The 20,733-nt window shown below is 49.4% G+C and overlaps 1 protein-coding gene across 1 annotated transcript; it reads left to right on the top strand.

Annotated features, from left to right (window-relative positions):
* Positions 1 to 3,107: 3,107 nt before the first annotated feature.
* On the top strand, positions 3,108 to 19,736 carry IGSF23 (immunoglobulin superfamily member 23). The gene is given in 6 exon segments (XM_024768275.1): positions 3,108 to 3,174; positions 9,764 to 9,850; positions 9,853 to 10,104; positions 14,011 to 14,280; positions 16,246 to 16,390; positions 19,649 to 19,736. Coding segments are annotated over 6 exon segments (909 nt in total).
* Positions 19,737 to 20,733: the final 997 nt, after the last annotated feature.

Here is a 20,733-nt window from a genome sequence, read left to right as displayed (position 1 = left end):
CCCACTCAGAGTTGAGTTCTCTGTAAATGTTAGCAATTGTCATGCCACGATTATTTCCTCCAAGTGGGACTCGTTTATTTTTTTAATTAAACTCTCGACTTTATTCTAATTTCACCAATATTTCCACTAACATCCTTCTACTGTTTCAGGATGCAATCAAGATACCATATCACATGTCGTTTTCATGACTCCTGAATCTCCTTTGTGACAGTTTCTTAGTCTTACCTTGTTTTTCATGGCTGTCATAGTTTTGAGGAATACTGGTCAGATATTTTGTAGAATGTCCCTCAATTTGGGTTTGTCTGAGTTTTTCTCAGACTGGAGTATGGGTTTGTTGGGGGCGGGGGCGGGGCAAGAAATACCATAGAGGTGAAGTGCCCTTCTTATCACATCATATTAGGAGCTACATAGTACTCACATGACATCACTAGTGACGGTAGACTAAGCTATTTTTTTTTTGGGTTTTTTTTTTGCGGTACGCGGGCCTCTCACTGTTGTGGCCTCTCCCGTTGCGGAGCACAGGCTCTGGACGCGCAGGCTCAGCGGCCATGGCTCACGGGCACAGCCGCTCCGCGGCATGTGAGATCCTCCCGGACCGGGGCACGAACCCGTGTCCCCTGCATCGGCAGGCGGACTCTCAACCACTGCGCCACCAGGGAAGCCCTAGACTAAGCTATTTGACCCTAATGAAAGAGAAGTGACTTATTAGATATTACATCTGCCATTTGCATTCTTTCTTCCTACTTAAGCAGTCAATCCCTTCCCCAAGTTAACTATGGACTTGATGATTGTTTGTTATGATTTCCACATAATTTAGCTATTTCTTGGAATATAAGCAAGGGTTTATTTTAGACTGTAAAGGCAAGCTATGTACATGACTGTTCCTGGCCTTCTTCTGTTTTTTAAAAAACAATTTAAAAAAATTTAATTGTGATTTTAAAAAACCCTCATGATACAAAATTTACCATCTTAACCATTTTTAAGGTACAGTTCAGTAGTGTTAAGTATCTTCACATGGTGATGCAACAAACAGGCTTGTGTTCTTTTTGTGACACACGAAAACTTTACACAGTTATGTGGACACGTTTTATTTTCATCATTATGTTTTTATTTTCATCTGCATTAATGTAATTGGCATATAAGTATAAAATTTTGTGAATGTTACTGTTTAAAAAGTGAGTTGAGGGCTTCCCTGGTGGCGCAGTGGTTGAGAGTCCGCCTGCCGATGCAGGGGACACAGGTTCGTGCCCCGGTCCGGGAAGATCCCACATGCCGCGGAGTGGCTTGGCCCGTGAGCCATGGCCGCTGAGCCTGCACGTCCGGAGCCTGTGCTCCGCGATGGAAGAGGCCACAACAGTGAGAGGCCCGCGTACAGCAAAAAAAAGAAAAAAACGAGCTCCAGGTGCTGTTACCCGGATAAAAGAGAATGAGTACTGGTGGAGCAGAAACCACAGGGTCCTCATCCATAGATGGTTATTAATCATGTTGCAAATACTTGTTTATTACCCATCAGTGGGCCCCTGGCCTGGCTAGTTGGTCTAGCAGAGGCCTTCAGAAAAATCATAAAAGAGGCAGTATGGCTAATATTAATAAAGATGTAACCACGTCACTTGATAATGACTATTTTTAGAGACTCACGGGGGAGACTTTGCCCCAGGGTGAGGTAGAACCTGGACATCTCTGGGAAAGAAAAGCATGAACTTCTGAGTCAGATCTGAGTTCAAATTCCAACACTCTCATTATACTCACTCACTCATTTTTTCATGCATTTGCTAAAGGAAATTAATTGGGCACCCATGATGTGCCAGGTACGTTCTAGACCCTGGGAAAACCGTCATGAGCCAAACAAAATCCCTACCCTCCTGGATCTGACATTCTAGCTAGGGAGGTGGATGTGGGGGATAAGAGACAAACAATAAACAAGCAGACAAAGAAATAAGTAATTTCAGATAGCAGTAAATATTGTAAAGAAAAGAAAGCAGCGTGTCTTGCTAGCAAGAAGCTAGGGGCCTGATTTGTAGTAGGTATTAGGGAAGGCCTTTGTGGAGAGTTGATATTTGATTTGAGACTGGAATAATGAGATGCAGTCAGCCATGAGATGATCTGTGAAAGCCTCCAAGAGGGAGTAGCAGTGCTAAGGCCCTGAGGTGGCCCGCTCCAAGAACTGACAAAAGTCACTGTGAATAGCTCTGTGACATTAGGTGAATTACTTAGCCTCTGTGCACTGCTAGAAAATGAGGATGATCATACCAACCCCTCAAGGTTACAAGGAGGATTCAATCAGACAACAGCCGTAAGACGCAATAGCTAGGGCCGGCACACAACAGGTGTTCAGTAAGTATTAGCTATTACTTGGACAATACTATTATTAACTTAAGAAGGAAAGAATGGGCCTGGAGGGTAAAAAGGATGAGAGAAAGAAGCTTTTGTGGCTTATCCTTCCAGAATCCAAAATTCAGGATACAGTATGAGCGAGGCTCTGAGAAGGGGCTTCTGATCATGACTCCAGGACATCCGAGATACCAATATTAATAATAACTAGCATTATCGTAATAGCTACGGCCATTCATTGGGCATCTACGATATTCCAGACACTCTGCTGGGCACCTGATGTCCATGGGCCCCTCTGCCCCTGCGGTAGGCACTGTTATTAACACCCCCATTTTACAGAGGCTCAGAGCCAATAGTCACCAAGTCTGGAGCAAAGCCAGGAGGCCAGCATGAGGCCCAGCCACCGCCTACCTGATGACCTTTGGCCGGTCGTTGCCTCTGATGTGGGGTTACAGGGGCAGGACACTTCTGCCCCACTCTCCATCTTCACCATTCTCCCGGCCTGGAGGGGCTGGGAGGGGGAGGCAGAGAGGAGAGCCCCTTCTCCAGGGACCCCGCCCCAGCCTGCTCCCCACCCACACTGCCACCAACTCAGTGCTAGAGAAGAGCGCACACCTGGCGGTGACTTCCCAGCCCACAGCTGGAGCCCGAGGCCTGGGGAGGCTGGGGTTGGGCGGGGAATGGGCGGGGCCTGCTGCGTGCTTGACTGTGCGCTCTAGGGGACCCCACTTCCGACAGGGCGACTTCCCCTGAGCCACCGCAGGACGGAAAACGGTATGAGGTGTCTTCTGGGCGCCGCCGGCTCCGGCCACAGCCCCGCCTGGAGAAGGATGCTTCTAACAGGTGCGTGAGAGACAGGGGCTGCACCCACGGGTTGGAGACAAAGAGGGGACATCCCCGGGGAGAGCCTTTATTCAAATCAGAGACGCCCCCACTCTGAGCTCTGACTCTGGTCAGTTTAAAGCCCATGCAGCACGGGCGCCCGACGCACAGGAGCTCTTGAAATCCCCAAGAGGCCGTGCAATTGATCCCTTCTACAAAGGAGGAAAGTGAGGCTCAAATAGGGGTGGGGTCATTCGCTCAAGAGCACGTGACTGACAAAGGCAAAATCAGGATTCAGGACCCCATCCCAGTCCCTTTCCACCAGAGCACCGTGTCTCACCCTAGCTATCCACATCTAATGATAATTTTAAAATAATAGAACAACAATAATAAAATAACCATAATATTAAAGAGGTCATTGTGACTGAGTACTTCTACATGTCAGCCTGTCCTAAGTGGCTTTCTTATAGTAACATTTAATTCTTAACCCCATGAGGCAAGAGCTATCTGATCCCCATTTCATAGAGTGAAACTGAGACACAGAGAGGTTATGGGTCCTCCCCAGGCCACACAGACTGAAAGTAACAGAAGGAGGACTCGAACCCAGATGGTCTGGCCACCAAGACCACACTTTCCAGAGACCACACACATCTGCCTCTCAGAGAATAAATGAATTGCCTCTTTTTCCAGGTCTTAAAAAGTCCAGTTCTGTGTAATTTCAAAACCCCACCCACAGTTTAAGGCTTCACCTCCTCTCCAGCTCTGGCGTGGGTCAGACTGCAGTGGAGACATGGTGGCAAGTGGTGGGCCTCGTTCCTATTTCTCTCTGTAGGTCCTTTCTCCCCACCCAGAGCTGAGGTCTGTGCCCACCCCGCCCCCAAAGGCCATGCGCAGGGGAGAGGAAAGCAAGGAAGGGGCAGGAAAGTTTCGACTTGGCTGCTGTAGTTGTAAGGTGGGGACATGGCCTTCTGTGTGGCTGAGGCATGATGGTTAGATCTTTCTGGGCGGGGAATCCACCCAGCAGGTCGTCTCCCATGGGGCTCTTTGCCAGGACAGCCTCCAGCCGGCTCCCTTCAGAGGCATCCACACTGGCTCAAGGAAAACTCGTGAACATCTTTGTTATCCCACCGAACGCTGGAGGCGTGGGCCATTTCCACCCAGCCCACTCCCCCTCCATCCCTCACCTGGAGACTTAGAGGTCTAAGTTCCCACAGACTCCGGAGCACACATCTCCAGCCCTCCAAGAGGTTTCCTTGGGGCCTCCCTGACCTGGCAGGAGGTGGAGGAAAGCCCCAGCCCCCAGCCCCAGGGGGCATCCCCAGTTCATCCTCAGCTCTCCCCCAGGAAGCCTCACTCTGTGCTATCCCCTCCTCTCCACGAGCGCTCGGCCTCCCTTCCCAAGGCCTGGCAGGGGCAGAGCAGTTCCCCCAGGAAGCCTCACTCTGTGCTATCCCCTCCTCTCCACGAGCGCTCGGCCTCCCTTCCCAAGGCCTGGCGGGGGTAGAGCAGCTGGTGCAGGCAGAACTGGTGACGGGTAACCCCTGTTAGCTAGACCTTAGTTGGGAATGGGGAGCTCTTAGCATCTGTTAGTTTGTTCTCAGCCTCTGGAACCTCTGGGGAGATTTTGAGACAATGGGAGAGTCAAGTGTGACATTGTGGTGTATTTATATTTATACTTATATTTATATTTATACATAGTGATTCAGGGAGTGTCCTGGGCTCAAACGGGGAAAAATTGAATAGAGACTTTTTCTCATTTGATTGAAGATTAGAGATGAAATAAAATAGCCATGCTCCCGGCAAGTAAGAGTTCTGGAGCCATCTCTATGGTTCCAGCTCTGAAATTCCATATATATATATATATTTTATAGGTATTATACATAAGGTATTATTATGGTATATATTGTATATATAGTATATAGTATTTATAGGTATATATATGGTATTATTATAGTATATTTATATATTTTTATAGGTATTTTATATATATAAGTATTATTATAGTATATAAATCTTATATATAAGGTATATATGATATTTAGGTATTATATGTATTTAATACCTAAGTTAGACTGTCCTGAGCCCTGAAAATTCATAATCTCATTGAATCTCAGGCACTCAGTTGGTTACTATCAACCACCCTCCTTGATGAGCGGGAAAACTGAGGCTCAGGGCCCTGAATAAAGAGCAGCCGAGTCAGGGTTATGAACCCAGGTCCAGCGGCCGCGGAGTCTATGAATGAAACCATGATTTTACATCAGCTGGAGTAAGGATTGCTAAGATGTGGGGTTTTCTTCTTAAGATGCCTTGAGGACACTCCCTGAATCACCAGGCACCTGCAGCGGCATCAGAGTCAGAATTTGATAACAGAACACGGACTGCGTGACCTGGGATCTTCCCCTTCCATCGTGTATTCCACAAACACCCCTAATGCCTACTCAGGGCCCAGCCTGTGCTGGGGACACAGCTGGGGACACAGCAGCCCTGCCCTCCTGGGGCTCACAGTCCAGAGAGAAGACAGACCCGTCCCCAGACAGTGATGACCCAGAATGGGTGGGGCAGGAATGGGTTGGGGGAGGGAGACCCAGACGAAAGGGCTCAGGTCTGAAGCTAGGAAGGTGGTGGTCAGGGGAGAACCTTTCAAAGCTGTCAAAATCGAAATAGGACCTCGGAAAGATATGACGTCAGCTATGCAAATTGCATCCCTGTGCTCTTTGTTTCATAAAACCGTAAGACAACAAACTCTTCTATCAAGATAGAAAAGCAAAACCTTGAGCAGCTTCTTTGGTATAACACTTTATTCCTGTCACTTTGACAAGAGCTTCCATTGCCCCATCAAGTCAATTAAGGTCCCTGCCCAAACACTGTATAATAGTATCTATTACCAAGCGCACCTGAGGGTCAGGGAAGATTTCAGAAGGCGGGGTGCCTGAGCCAAAACTTGAATCACAGCTTGATAAAGAGTTGGTGCGGAACAGCATTCTATGTAGGGAGAACAGCACGGGCAGGGGCCTGGAGGCTACAGCAACTGCACGGCGTTCAGTCGGACTGATGCAGAGGATGAGGGAAGAGTGGAAAACGGAGCGCAGAGATGTAGCAAGAGTGACAGGTGAAGGAGTCTGCACTATGTCCTGAGGGCACTGGGGAGCCATGGAAGGTTTATGAGCAGGGGGAGTAGAAAGGTCACACCAGCTGCCGACTCAGAGAGAAAAATCAATGGAGGTGGGAGGTGGGCAGTGAGCCTGTCAGAAGACCCTGTGGTGAGATGACTCCTAACTCTCCACTTATGACCTTGGCTCTAAGACGCATGCTTGCTGTGCCTCAGTTTCCCTGCCTGGAAAACAGTGCCAACTTCTGAGTTGTTGAGAGGGACCACACACACACACACACACACACACACACCCACCCTCCCTGGGCACATCACGTTTGTACCTGATGACGCCGCCTGCCCTGGAAGATGTCCTCTCTGGCCACGGCTTCTCCTTCATTTACCCAGAAGAGAGCTGAGGTTTCACATTTGTTCTGTAAGTGGGTATTTCTGATCCTCAAAATGTAACAACTTATCATGTGTGTTTTTTATCTTAAAAGGCATATTTACGGTACACCCGGTACTTGCAAGTGTGGCGGCAAGAATGATAATGATGAAAATTATAAGGAATGTCCAGCATTGACCTGGCAGTCGCTTTGTTAGTGCACTAGTCTAAGCGCTCTCCAAGCACTAGATCTGGGCTTCTGAACATCGGCACTACTGACATTTTGGACCCGATGACGCCTTGCTGTGCGGGCCCGTCCTGCTCACTGCAGGATGTTTAGCAGTATCCGTGGCCTCTACCCACCAGATGCCAACGGCACACCCTCCCAAGTCGTGACAACCAAAAAGATTTCCAGACATTGTCAGTGTCCCCTGGCAGGGGGGTGGACTGGGGTGGGGGGGATCATCCCCACTGAAAATCATTAGAGACATTATTATTCTCATTTTATAGATAAGGAAACCGAGGCTCAGAGAGGTTAACTAACTTTCCCAAAGTCACCAGAGCTAGTAAGTTCTGGGACGTGCATGCCGGCAATCCAGTTCTGGAGCCTGCCATCTGGGGTGTGTGCATTTGTGTGTGCAAAACAAGAACCTAGTTTATACTCTCTTATTTCATTTATTCAGATTTTACTTAATTTTTGAATTGGTTATACATTCCCATGGTTCAAGTCTCAATGATATATAAAAAGGCCTTAAGTGAAGTCTCTGTCCTCCCCAACCCACCCAGTTCCCCATGTACCTTCCCTCCCTCCCACCTCCCGCATACAGATAACCACTATTTTTTTTTTTTTTTACGGTACGTGGGCCTCTCACTCTTGTGGCCTCTCCCATTGCGAAGCACAGGCTCCGGACACGCAGGCTCAGCGGCCATGGCTCATGGGCCCAGCCGCTCCGCGGCACGTGGGATCTTCCCGGACCGGGGCACGAACCCGCATCCCCTGCATCGGCAGGCGGACTCTCAACCGCTGCGCCACCAGGGAAGCCCAACCACTATTTTTATATATCCTTCCAGAGATTCTTTATGTTTACAAAAAATGCAAATACATATTTATTTTTCTCCCATTTTTACACCAAAGATAGCATACCATATAAACCGCTCAGCAGCTTGCATTTGGATCTTAACTACTTACCTTGGTGATCTTTCTCTGAGTTCTTCCTCATCCTTTTGTAGAGCTGTATTGTTCCATTGCGTGAATGGACCATAATTTACTTAATCAGTTCCTTATGGATGGGCAGTTGGGTATTTCCAATCTTCTGCCATTATAAGCAAAGTGTGGCAAATAACCCTGTACCTTAGTCATTTCATACCGGGAAAGTGTATCTATAGAATACATTTCCTGATGTTTAATTACAGGGTCAATGGTTATGGGGATTTTTTTCATCCTGAAAGACTTTGCCAGACTGTCCTCTACATGGGGTTGCACCAGCCCTGTGTTTCCTTTTGCGCTCAGCCTCACCAACACACGTCATCAAACTTTTGGATTTCTGCCAACCTGACAGATGAAAAGTTTTACCTTGGTTTGTTTAATTTGCATTTCTCTTACTATGAGTACAACTGAACATTTTCCCTATGTCAAGAGACATTTGAATTTTCTTTTCTAAGAACCGCCAACCTATACCTTTTGTACATTTTTCTGTTAGGTTGCCAATACTTTTATTTTTTTTGTTTGTTTGCGGTACGTGGGCCTCTCACTCTTGTGGCCTCTCCCGTTGCGGAGCACAGGCTCCGGACGCGCAGGCTCAGCGGCCATGGCTCACGGGCACAGCCGCTCCGCGGCATGTGGGATCTTCCCGGACCGGGGCACGAACCCTCGTCCCCTGCATCGGCAGGCGGACTCTCAACCACTGCGCCACCAGGGAAGCCCAATACTTTTCTTATTGATGCCTAGGAGCTCTATATATAGTAGTGAAATGGGCTCTTCATCTGTGATATCAGTTGCAGATTATTTTTCGTAGTATGTCATTGTCCTTTTGACTTTGTGGGTTGTTTTGTTTTTAACTTTGCAAAAGTTTCTTTTTATTATTATGTCAAAATTTTCAGCGTTTTACGACTGGAGTTGATGTTCTCACTGCAATAGTCACCATTCTAGTGAGAGGCAGAAGAATGGGGTGGGCAAGTGCATAGGGTCTGGAGCCAGACTCCAAGGGTTTGCCTCCATGCTCTATGCAATATGGAAAATTAGGGGAAATGAGAGAAACAGGGATGGGGGATACACTGGACAGTATCATTTAGTGGCTAAGAATTTCAGCTGCCTGGGCATGGATCACAACTCAAATGTTTATCACTTATGAAATTCTGAAAGAACATCTTAAATTCTCTGAACCTCCATTTCCTCATCTCTGATAGGGGTATAATAGCTGTATCAGTCAGAGGTGAGGCAAGACACAGATGGTCCACTCAAAAGGAGTAATGAGGAGAGTTTAATAGGGGGACTAGGCAGGGTATAGGTAAACTGACATGGGATTCTGCAGCACCCAGGGGCTAGCAACAGCGGGAAGCTGTTACCTCCCCTGGGCTAGAAGCTGTAAAAGGAACAGCAGACCCCCAAACCCCAAAAGAGTGGTGTATGGAGAGGGTCACCCAATAGGATCTCTAATAGGGGGACCTATTGAACCAGGGCTGAGGCAGCAGGGAGGGAGCTGTGGGACCAGCTACCTCAAGGTCACTCCCTTCAGCCCTCCTGTCTTCCACCAATGCTCCCATTGGCAGAAGCCAACCAGAAACAAAAGGCGAGGGATCCCCAGAGATGCAGCTCAGGGAAGTCAGCCTTTTGGGGAGCAGAGCAGAGCAAGATGGAGGGCGAATCTGCGTGACATCCAGCATAATAAGTGCCTTGTGGGGCCGATGTAGGAATAAGTAAGATAATGTATGTTCAACATTTTTGACGGTGTCTGGCATGTAGGAGGTTCTTAAGGAATGTTCCTTTTTATTTCTGTATTATTATTATCACCGTTGTCATCATCAACTCTCGATGGCACCCATTCTCACCAGCACAGGAAGGGTTACTTGCTGGGACAGCATCCTGCCTTTGATCCCATCGCTTCCTGCTCTCTCTTCTCCCTCCCACCCCCTCCAAGGCAGCCTGCTGGCATTCTTCACCTGCTCTGCCTCCTCGGATTTGCCCTCTTCTGGGTCTCTGGACCCCTTGACCGAAGGAGCCGAAGGGACCTGCCAGTCCCCAGAAGCCTCGATGGGGTTCTCTCCACTTCTTGGTTTTGAGGGCATGAGGCCCAGCCGGAAGCCACGATCTTCTCCCCTGAGGGCCTCCCAGGGCCCGGCCACACTGGCCGGGAGACGCTGGATACCCAAGGCAGCCTGGTCGTCAGAAATGTGACAACTCAAGCTGCAGGCAGCTCCACCGTGGTGCTGGGAAGCAGCAGGGGACGCAAGAGCGTGCTGGCGTAGATACAGGTCAATGGTGAGCGGGGCCCCATGGCGGGAGGCACCCGGTTCTCAGTCAGCAGTGCCCATCGGGACCCATTCTGTCACCAATCCTCCCTAACAAACCACCCCAGAACTTAAAATAGCAACCGTATTTTCAGCTCAGGACTCTGCTGAACAGTTCTTTTGGTCTCAGCTAATTTTAGTCGGGCTCACTCATGTTTCTGCAGCCAGCTGGGGGAAGGGATTGCATAGGCACTGGTCCAGGATGGCCTCCTTCCCATGTCTGGCAGTGGCCTGGCTGGCAGCTGGGGCAGTTGGGGTAATTGGGCCACGAGGCTTCTCATCCTCCAGCAGGACAGCCTAGGCTTGTTCACTCAGCAAAGGATGAGGAACAAGAGCAGACGCTTCGAGGCCTCCCGAGGCCCCGGCTCAGAACGCGCATGCCATCGCTTCTGCCATGTTTTTATTGGCCAAAGCGAGTCACATGACCGGCTTTGCTCCAACGGGAGGGAAATAGGCTCCGCCTCTTGGTGAGAAAAGTTGCAGTCTCCTGGCTATTTCTTTGTCATCTATCACACTTTCCAACACATATTCATTACATATTTGTTCATTATCACTTGGGGAAGGACAAGGGTCTCTGGTGGTAGCCTTCAGAACTCACCTCTGTTTTTTTTTTTGTTTTCTCTGTTTTTTGGGGTTTCTTTTGCGGTGCGCGGGCCCCTCACTGTTGTGGCCTCTCCTGTTGCAGAGCACAGGCTCCGGACGCGCAGGCTCAGCGGCCATGGCTCACGGGCCCAGCCACTCTGCGGCATGTGGGATCCTCCCGGACCGGGGCACGAACCCATGTCCCCTGCATCAGCAGGCGGACTCTCAACCACTGTGCCACCAGGGAAGCCCTCACCTCTGTTTTTATGAGCTATTCAGCTCTGGACTTGCACTTTCACACCTGAACCAGAAAAAACAAGCCCTGAGGTTAACCAGAGCCATCGTCCTTAGAAGGTAGTTTAGAGACGTATTAATCTACTAGGGCTGCCACTCCAAAATACCACATGCTGGGAGGCTTAAAAAACAGAAATTTATTTCTCACAGTTCCGGAGGCTGGAAGTCCAAGATCAAGGTGTGGGCAGGGGTGGTTTCTTCTGAGGCCTCTCTCCTTGGCTTGCAGATGGCTGCCTTCTCACTGTGTCCTCACATGACCTTCCTTCTTTGTGTGCACCCCTGGTGTCTCCCTGTGTGTCCTAGTCTCTCTTCTTATAAGGACATCAGTCAGATTGTATTAGGGCCCACCCTCACCGCCCCATTAAAGGCCCTATCACCAAATACAGTCACATTCTGAGGTACTGGGCCTTAGCACTTCATATGAATTTGGAGTGGTGGGGGCGGGGAGGGTAGGGGCACAATTCAGTCCTATAATAGTTAGGGTTCAGATTCTGGTGTGCTAACAAAGACCCAAAACAACAGTGTCTTAAATAAGATAGAAATTTCTCTCTCTCACGTAGTTGTCTGGCATGAACGGTGTAGGGATGATGTGATGGCTTCAGGGTGGCGGGACCCAGGCTCCTTCTAATTGTTCTGTCCTCACTAGGTTCTATCCTGCCTGGGGGACCCAAGAGAGCTCCCATCACATTTGCATTCCAACCAACATAACAGGAGAGGAGAAGGGGAGGGAGGATGCCTTCCTTTTATGGCCCAACACAGAGGTTGCTCACATCCCATTGGCTGGGAACTAGTCACATGGTCATACTTAGCTATAAGAGAAGCTGAAAATGTAGGCTTTATCCTGGGCAACCATATACCTAGATAAAATGTAGGATTCTGTGACTGAAGGAAGAAGGGCAGAAAAGATGGAGGGAGATGCCAAAGGCGGGGATATCTGAGCTGGGACCTGAAGCCTGAGCGGGAGTGTGCCAGGTGAGGAGCTGGGGAAAGTGCTCGTGCAGAGAGACCAGCCAGCGTAAACACAGGAAGCATGAATGAGCGGCTCCAATTTACTGAGCCCTCCCTATGGACCAAACACTGGGGGACTTCACAACAGCATGAGAAACAAGAAGCTCTAAGCACCACCCCCCTTGCACAAGTGGGGAGACCGAGGCTTGGAGAGGTGACATCCACAGCCTGTGGTCACGTAGAAGCAAAGGGCCAAGCTAGGATTCGCACCACTCTCTGTGATCCAGGAGCTCATCTCCTTCCACGCTGCCTCTCTAGCCCTGCAACATCTCTCAGGTACAAGCAAAGGTGGAGAGAGGCGGCTAGGAACCGTGCTTCTGCACCGGGATTTTTTTTTTTTTTTTACCTCCACCAGGACACGTAAGGGCTGCTGAGGTCCATCAGGCTACATATCTGTGATTTGAAGGCCAGTTCTTCTAGAAGCCCACCTCCACACCTTTGCCTGTGCCGTTCTCTGCCTGCTGCTTGTGCAGGCTCTGAAACCGGAACCACTCGCATTCAAATCCCTGGCGCCTTCACTTACTAGCCACGTGCCTTTGCAAAGTGACTTCCCATTTGCGTGTTTCAGTGTCCTCCTCTGTAAATGGAGTCACTGTAGACCCTCCCTCGTAGGAGCGCCGTGAACAACAGATGAGTTGTTCACGTCAAGCGCCTACAACAGTGCCTGGCACAGAGTAAGCAAATGTTCGCCATGAGTTTTTCAGGGGACTTGACCTCTTCGAGCTTTCGTTTTCCCATTCAAAGGGGGATAACAATAAGACCTACCTCATAGGGTTGCTGTGAGGATTAAATGAGTAAATCCAGTGGCTTTTGAGCTTTTAAAATCATGACCCACAGCAAGAATTGCATTTCATATCATGACCCAGTGTGTCCGTATATCCACACACCACCAGTCACTGAAAGACAAGTGTCATAAAATAACAATTATTGCTATGAGTAATGCATTCTGATATTTTCTATTATATTTCATGTTTTAAATGCTGGTTACACCCTACTAAATGATTTCACCCAAGCATGGGTCTCATTCGCAATATAACAAGCCAGTAAGATAACAAGCTATCGTCAACATGTGTTTAGAATGGTGCTTGGCTCGTAGTAACAGCCCGGTCTAGGTGGGTGTTACATATTGATTCTTGTTTCCACACCTGGTGGGCTCTTTCTCCTCCTGCAAGGCTTAGCTCAGGCACCACCTCCTCCAGGAAGCCTTCCGTGAGCTCTCTGGTTGGACTGAAGTTTTTTTCACTTTTCATGTTGCACGGAAATTGGAAATCATCTCCGTGTGGTGGTCCCCAACACTCATCACGACATCAGATTCAAATCCCAGCTATGCCTCTCTCTCTGACCATGAGGCCTGGCCCTAAGCACCCCCAGACCTCAGAGTCTTTCACCTGAGAAAAAAAGAAAAAAAAAAAAACACGAAAAGAGAACTATGGTGAGGATTATATATGTTCTCTGTAAGGAGCCCTCCCGGCAGCCAGTGGCTGAGGCCCCAAGCCTTGGAGGTCCCCTTGACCCCTCACTCTCTCCCACCCACATCCAATCCATCGGCAAGTCCTGTGGGCTCTGCCTGCAAAATGATCCAGGATCCAACAGCTCCTCCTAGCTCCTTGGCTTTTATCCTGGCCCAGCTGAGGGTAGGGGAGCTGGGGTATTTCTATACCAGCCCGCGTCAGTCACTGTGGAAGGCTGCCCCCCAGTGTGCCCACCCTCCAGCACTCTGGCCTGTTGCCTCCATGGTCAGAGCAGGCTCTGGCAGCTAGCAAAAGCCCTGAAGCAACAGATACAGTGTTGGCAGTTGAAAGGGCTGAGGGTGAGGGCATCAACAGCTCTGCTACATCCAGTGTCTGGGCACAGACCGGGCACTCCAAACGCATTTGCTGGTGAATGAGTGAGTGGATGAATTAATGAATGAATGCCTCTGTGGTGAACAGAAGAAGTGCCCAGCCTCTCTGAGTGGTCTCCACCCATGTGATCTTGCTCCCTGTTTGCACAGCCAACTCTGACGGGGTGCTGCCGCTGACATTCCCGGAGAATACACAAGGTATCCTCCGGAGTGAACTCAACTACTCAGTGATCCTGCAGTGGGTGGCCTCCGTCGAACCTGAACCTGTGCTATGATGGACCTTCAATGGGCACCCTCGTGGGATCGGGGAGAGGCTGATTCTCCAGAGGTTGTCCTTGGAGGATCTGGGCACCTACGTGTGCTTGGCCGAGGATAGCCAGGGAATGTATTTCTCCCAGCCTGTGACCACGATGCTGCCACGTGAGTACCCCACCCTCACCCCGGACCCTGTGCCCTTGCTGGTCAGTGGCCAGCTTTCCCAATTCCACTGAGCCACATTCTATGCTCAGCCCCCTCTGATACCCTTTATAGCCAAGATGGTATCTCATTCTTTCATCCTCCTGGCAGAGTGGGGATTACTAGCCCATCTTACAGATGAGAGGTTGCAGGCCAAAGACATAAACTCTAGTGAAAGCTCAGGGCAGGATCTGGAGCCAGCTGCCTGGGTCCCGGCTCCAACCATCTGCTGGCTGTGTGAATCTGGGAAGCCTCTTCGCCTCTGAGTCTCAGCACATGCCGGAGAAAAAATTAAGGTGATAATATAATGAGTGGTTCCAAGCCTGGGCTTTGGAATTTGAATTTTGGCTCCACCACTTCCTGGCTGTGTGATTTTGGACCAGTGCCTTGACTTCTCTGTGCCTCAGTTTCCTCATCTATAAAATTGGGAAAATAATAGTGCCCACCCCGAAGCGTGGCTGTGAGCATTCGATGAGATAAGCCGGTGAACAGCTTAAAATAAGAGTGCCTAGCACTGTGCAACACTAGTGAGTGTTCAATAAACATGAACTAGTATCAATGTTGTGATCAGTGTTATCCATATTATTATCAATTTTGTGTCTGTTACGGAGGCTCAGGAGGCAGTAACCAGAACGGTCAGTTAACTGGGATTAGAAAAGGGGTTTGGGAGCCCATCAAAATGGGGTTCAATTCCTGTCCCTGTGCCTTCCTGGCTGGGTGACTTAGGACAAGTGACGTCCCTTCTCTGAGCCTCAGTTTCCTCCTGTGTATAATCAGAGTGATCGTGTAGACCTCCGCAAAATTGCTATAAGGAACTGAAATGGTGTATGTGTGAGGCTAGCGGAACACCAGTTAGCAGGTGCTTTAAGAATAGCAGCAGTTATCGTGCATATTATTTCTAGTATTTCTGTTCGTGGAGTGAGCTGGAAAGATACAGAGAAGCTGCCAGTGGAGAAGCAGGGAGGCATGTAGGCAGCGGGGATCACATGAGCAAAGGTCCAGAGCATGGAAAGGGCAGGGATAATGGAAAGCCTGGCTTGGCTACGTTCCTGAGACCTGTCTCTCTCCCCAGCCAGGGTTCAGTGGGAGCTTCAGGATTTGGTTTTGAGGTGATTTCCTGGGAGAAAAAAAAGGTAAAAAATGTAAATCTTGGAGCACCTGTTGACCCTGACACATTCATTGAGAATGACAATACTTCCAAGACCCCGTTTCCTCACTCATCAACTGTTCAGGAAATGCATATTGAGCACCTATTGTGACTGGCCCATGCTGGGCAGTGCTGAGGGCATCTAGTGACAGAGACAGTCCTGGCCCTGCCCTCACAGGACTCCCAGTCCAGTAAGGGACAGACCTGTCCACAAACAGTAATGACCAGAGTGGGCAGGGCTGGGGTGGGGGAGCTCAGAGGGCTGTGAGACCCAAGGAGGTGCCTGACCCAGCAAGGGGATCAGGGCGGGCTTCCTAGAAGAGGGGACATCTGAGCTGATACTAGGATACATAGGAATTGTCCAGGCCAAGGGAGAGAAAATGGCATAAATGGCATTCCAGGGGCATAGACAAAGGCCTGGAAGTAGGAGAGAGAGGGGAGTGAGCTTAGAAAATTGAGTAGACTCCAACAGGCCTTGGTTATAAAGGTAGGGGGTGGAGAGAGATGAGACTGGCCAGGTGGCAGGGCCTTGAAGGCCAAAGCGAAGTCCTGGGGAGCCACGGCAAGGTTCTGAGCAGGGGAGGAATAGGGTCAAGTGTGAACTTTAAAAATACCCCTCTGGCTTCTGTGTGGTGGGAAGATGGGTCAGGGAGGGGCTGGGACAGGAGAGCGGGGATGAAGCTGGGGTGGAGACCCGGAGGACGGGGAGGAGGTGGAATGGTGGGAGTGGGGGGTGTGGAGGGAGGGTGTCTCCTCCAGTCTCTCTCCTTCTTGGTTCCCAGAAGCCGTCGTGGATCCCACAGACCCTGTGCCCATCAAGCCGAACCCTACCCTCTGCCTGTCAGGAAGCTCTGCCTTTGCCCTCATTGTGGCCGCACCTGTGGTACTGGTCGGAAGCGCGGTCTTCACCATAATCTGGAAGCTAAGGTACCTGCCTTCCCTCCTTCCCATCCAGTCAGCCCCCGCAAGGTGCAGAGCTCACTCTGCAGCAAGACTGAAGCCAAACCAACTGCCTCATCCCAAGGAGCTTAAAGCTCATTTGGAGAGGATGACATTGACCCCTGATGTGCCCATCCGACTCGTCAGTTCCCAAAGTGGCCCCAGGGGAGCAAAGAGACAGGAGAGGGTTCTGGAGGTGTGTCTTTGCCACAATGAGGGCAAAGGCAGAGCTTCTTCATCCCTTCGTTTTTGTCGAAGAGGAAACTAAGGCTGAGAGAGAACTGTGCCCCAGACCGCACAGTTGAAGAAGGATTCGAACCCAGAATACTGCCTCACTCGGTTCTAGCCCCTAACCTACACTGCCTCTTTTCCGTCATTAACGATACAAGCCTTCGCAGCTGACATACTAAGGAGGAGAAACCTGAATGTTGAAATGCTTTGGAAAGGCCCTGTGGACCAGCTGGGAGGGACTGGGGCCAGGTCTCCTGTCCATGAGTGCCGTGTGGAACCTTCTAGGGGTGGGGGAGGGCCAGGCTGCTGCTGAAACACCCACATCGTCTTCGTCCCTGTGGCTCTAATTTCCTGGGCCCTCAGTAAGTGCCAGGAGCCCTCAAGTCACGGCTCTCAGGATGGGTGCTGTTCTTGTCCTCATTTCCCACATGAGTAGAACTAAATCTCAGAGAAATCCATCAACTTTCCCAAAGGACATGCCGCTGGCAAACAGCTGACCCTGAATCAAACCCAGGTCTAACTCCAAAGTCATGTTCTCAGAGGGGAGAGGTGAGAAATCGGGCTGGTGTGAAAAATCCTCACCCAGACCACCTGGAATCCCTCCCTCCATGAGCGGCAGGAGGGGTCACTTCCTGTCCTCCCCGCCATCTTGGCCAATACCTATTATGGCAGACCAATGCTGACATCATCCAGAAGGAACCAGCCTTGTCCAATCAGCTGTGACCTTGGAGACGAGGTCATGAGGACAAGCATGGCTGTGTTGACTCTCCCAGCGGAGAGGGGCAATCTTCAGAAAAGAGGGGTCTGGGCTGGGAGGCACCCTACACACACGTCTTCGATACGCATCAAGGGCCAAGAGGGATCCCCGTGGTTTACAGTGAAGGCCATGGACCCTGAAGCCAGGTCCCTTAGGTTCATCCCAGCTCTGCCATATGCTAGCCTGTGGGACGACTTTGGGTGACTCATTTAACTGCTCCATGGCCCATCAGTAAAACAAGGATAACGGTAACATAATACCTGCCTCAAAGGATAGGTGTGTGGATTACGTAAGATGGTGGGAGTAAAGAGCTGTAAATAATGCCTGGCACGTGGTGAGCCTTCAATGAATGTCAGCCACATGTATTATTATTCTTGTTTTTGTTATTATTAATATTTCTCTCTCTCTCTTCACTGTAGGTGTGGCTGACAAAGAAGAAATGGGTGAACCACTTTGGGGTTGTTCTTTTTTCAGTTTAAATAAATTGAATAAAAATTAAAAAAACAAATAAATGAATCTAGACAAAAGGAGATACTACAAGCAGATCTTAATCATGAATTTTTATGTGGTACTCAAAAATACTAACAGCTATTTTACAATGCCCAGTTTCAAAAGATAAATTTTGTGCGGGGCTTCCCTGGTGGCACAGTGGTTGAGAGTCCACCTGCCGATGCAGGGGACGCGGGTTCGAGCCCCGGTCCGGGAAGATCCCACATGCCGCGGAGCGGCTGCGCCCGTGAGCCATGGCCGCTGAGCTTGCGCGTCCGGAGCCTGTGCTCCGCAACGGGAGAGGCCACAACAGTCAGAGGCCCGCATAACGCAAAAAAATAAAATAAAATTTGTGGAACACATGTGTATATTTCTGTTCAGTATATAATTAGTAGTGGAACTTCACAGTTATAGAATATGTATATCTTCAGCTTTTATCACTGCTCCCAAATTGTTTTCCAGTCAAATTCATTGTATTTTCATCCAATGGGTTCCACAGTGAGATACTACATAGTAATGGAACAAATTTAGATAAATCACAAAAACATGAAATCTCGTAAACACAGCTACAGGAGAGGGCAGAAGTTATACTACCATTTTTAATAATACAAGCATTACCAGGAACTCACTAGCGCTCTCACTGCTGAGGGCCCAGGTTGGATCCCTGGTTGGGGAACTAAGATCACACAAGCTGCATGGCATGGCCAAAAATAAAACAAAAAAACCCCCTACTCTTTACTATTAGAAGACAGGATATGTGGGGTGGCAAAGAAAAAATAAGGAGTACAAATGTGCGTCTGAAGTGTGGGCGCCTATCAGCCCAACAGGTGATACCAAGAAGGAGTGTGGGGAGGGGAGAATCCTGGGGCTGGGGACAAGATGAAGGCCCTGGGAGCTCCATTTGAGACCTCCTCCCTCCAGGTTTTCTGGTCATTTTTCTGTGGGATGTTCCCATCTTGTTGAGAGCCCCAGGGACTGCTTTTGTCTCCTCTTGCCAGCTGCCAACACTCCATCTCCCCATCTCACCAAATCCCTTGGAGCACATAAACAATCAATCCAGATCTCTTAAAACTCTTGTACTGCAACCAAAAGAAACTCAATGAAGTAGCTCAAGAGAAAAACACAAGGAAGATTTAATATACGGATCCAGGAAGAGTTCCAGGAATCCAAGGATGTATCAGTTAGCACTTGCTATGTAACAAACTACCTGCCAAAACTTAGTGGCTTGAAACAACAGCGATTTATTTAGCATACAGTTCTATGGGTTATCAGTGTGGGTTGGGCACAGCTGGGCAGCTCTTCTGGTCTCTGCTGGGCTCACTTATGCATCCACGGTTGGTTGGCAGGTTACCTAGGGGCTGTCTGGACTAGGATAGCCTCAGCTGTGGTAACTAGCCATGTAACTGACTCTTCCATGTCATCTCTCATTCTCTAGCAAGCAGACACAAGCACGCTCATGACAGAGGCAGGATTCCGAGAGTGAGGGCAGAAGATGCAATGCCTCTTAGGGCCAAGGTTAAGAACTGGCAAATTATCACTTCTGTCACATTCTATTGCCCAAAGCAAGTCACACGACCAGCTCAGATTCAGTAGGTGGGGAAATGACCTCACTTTTTGATGGGAGGGGAAGAATCTGTGGCCGTTCTTGCAATCTACCACAAATGGCAGGACACCATGGTCAGAAAGCAGGAAAGCTACTGGAACCAGGGTAGTCGCTTGCTGCCTCTCCCAGCCTGCCACCCCTCAGCCCTTGTAATCCTCTTCTCCAGGAACATGGAATTCACAGTTCTCTGTCTCACTCTGCAGATGGGCCGTCGATGTTTCTCCATGCATGTGGAGAAAGGCACCATCCCATAGCTTGCAAATCCACAACACCCCTGTTCAAAGAAACTGCCCAACTTAGCCAGCATCCCTTTGCCTTATCTCTGACACCTCTGGAAAAGGTATCTGATTACCTTACTTTGGGATAGCTGTCGACCTTGGTCCTATCACTGTGGCTGCAGTGGGGAGCAGAGGTGTTTTGTACAATCAGAGGTCCAGGGGATCAGCCCCATTTGTGAGGGCTCAGTGCTCTGTAAAAAGTGGGGAGGTTTTGCCTTGTAAGCTGGGCAGACACCCCAAAATATGTCTTCTACACATGCAGCTTATTTTTGCTCCTTTTCAAAGAGAAAAAACCTTCCAAATGCAGAGAAGTGGGGGGAAGTGGTCTCAACCCCCAGAAATCCATGGTACATTTGTAAATGAGATCAAACACTTTCTTTCACTGGAGAATCCTGACAGGTGGCGGGCAGAGGGTACTCACTGACCCTACGCAAGTCACTTACCCGCTCTGAGACTCACCTGCTTGAAACGAGTATGAATGAAACTCATGTGCAGATATGTCTAACATTTGAGGAACATTCAGTGCTTCTGCGACACACTACCATGTCAACATAAAGGCACCTACCATATCATTACGATTTGCAATAATAGTAGCAGACCTGAGTTCAAATCTTGTCTGTTGAGGGCTGTCCACGTGCCAGCCACTACACTAGATTCCTTATGTGATTCATATGTTATATCATCCTCACTGCACCCACTGAGGAAAGGAGAACTACCCCCACTTTACAGACAAAGAAGGTGAGTCTCAGAGAGGCTAAGTGACTTGCCCCAGGGTCATACCATGGTGGGGCTGGTCTCCAAGCCAGGCTCCCTGGCTCTGAAATCCCTGTTTCCAGTCATTCCACTGCCCCGTTGCTCCCTCCCTAGAGCTGGAGCCCCATTCCCATTCTCTCATGGGCCCCCTCACGTCCTATGTCAGGGAGGTGTCTTTGTGCTCATGTACACAAGATAAAAATGAGGCACAGAGAGGGCA

The sequence above is a fragment of the Neophocaena asiaeorientalis genome, unplaced genomic scaffold (genome assembly GCF_003031525.2).
Source record: "Neophocaena asiaeorientalis asiaeorientalis breed wild unplaced genomic scaffold, Neophocaena_asiaeorientalis_V1.1 scaffold629, whole genome shotgun sequence".
Taxonomy (NCBI): domain Eukaryota; kingdom Metazoa; phylum Chordata; class Mammalia; order Artiodactyla; family Phocoenidae; genus Neophocaena; species Neophocaena asiaeorientalis.
Note: the sequence above shows the minus strand (reverse complement) of the source record. Positions and strands in the feature narration are given on the sequence as shown.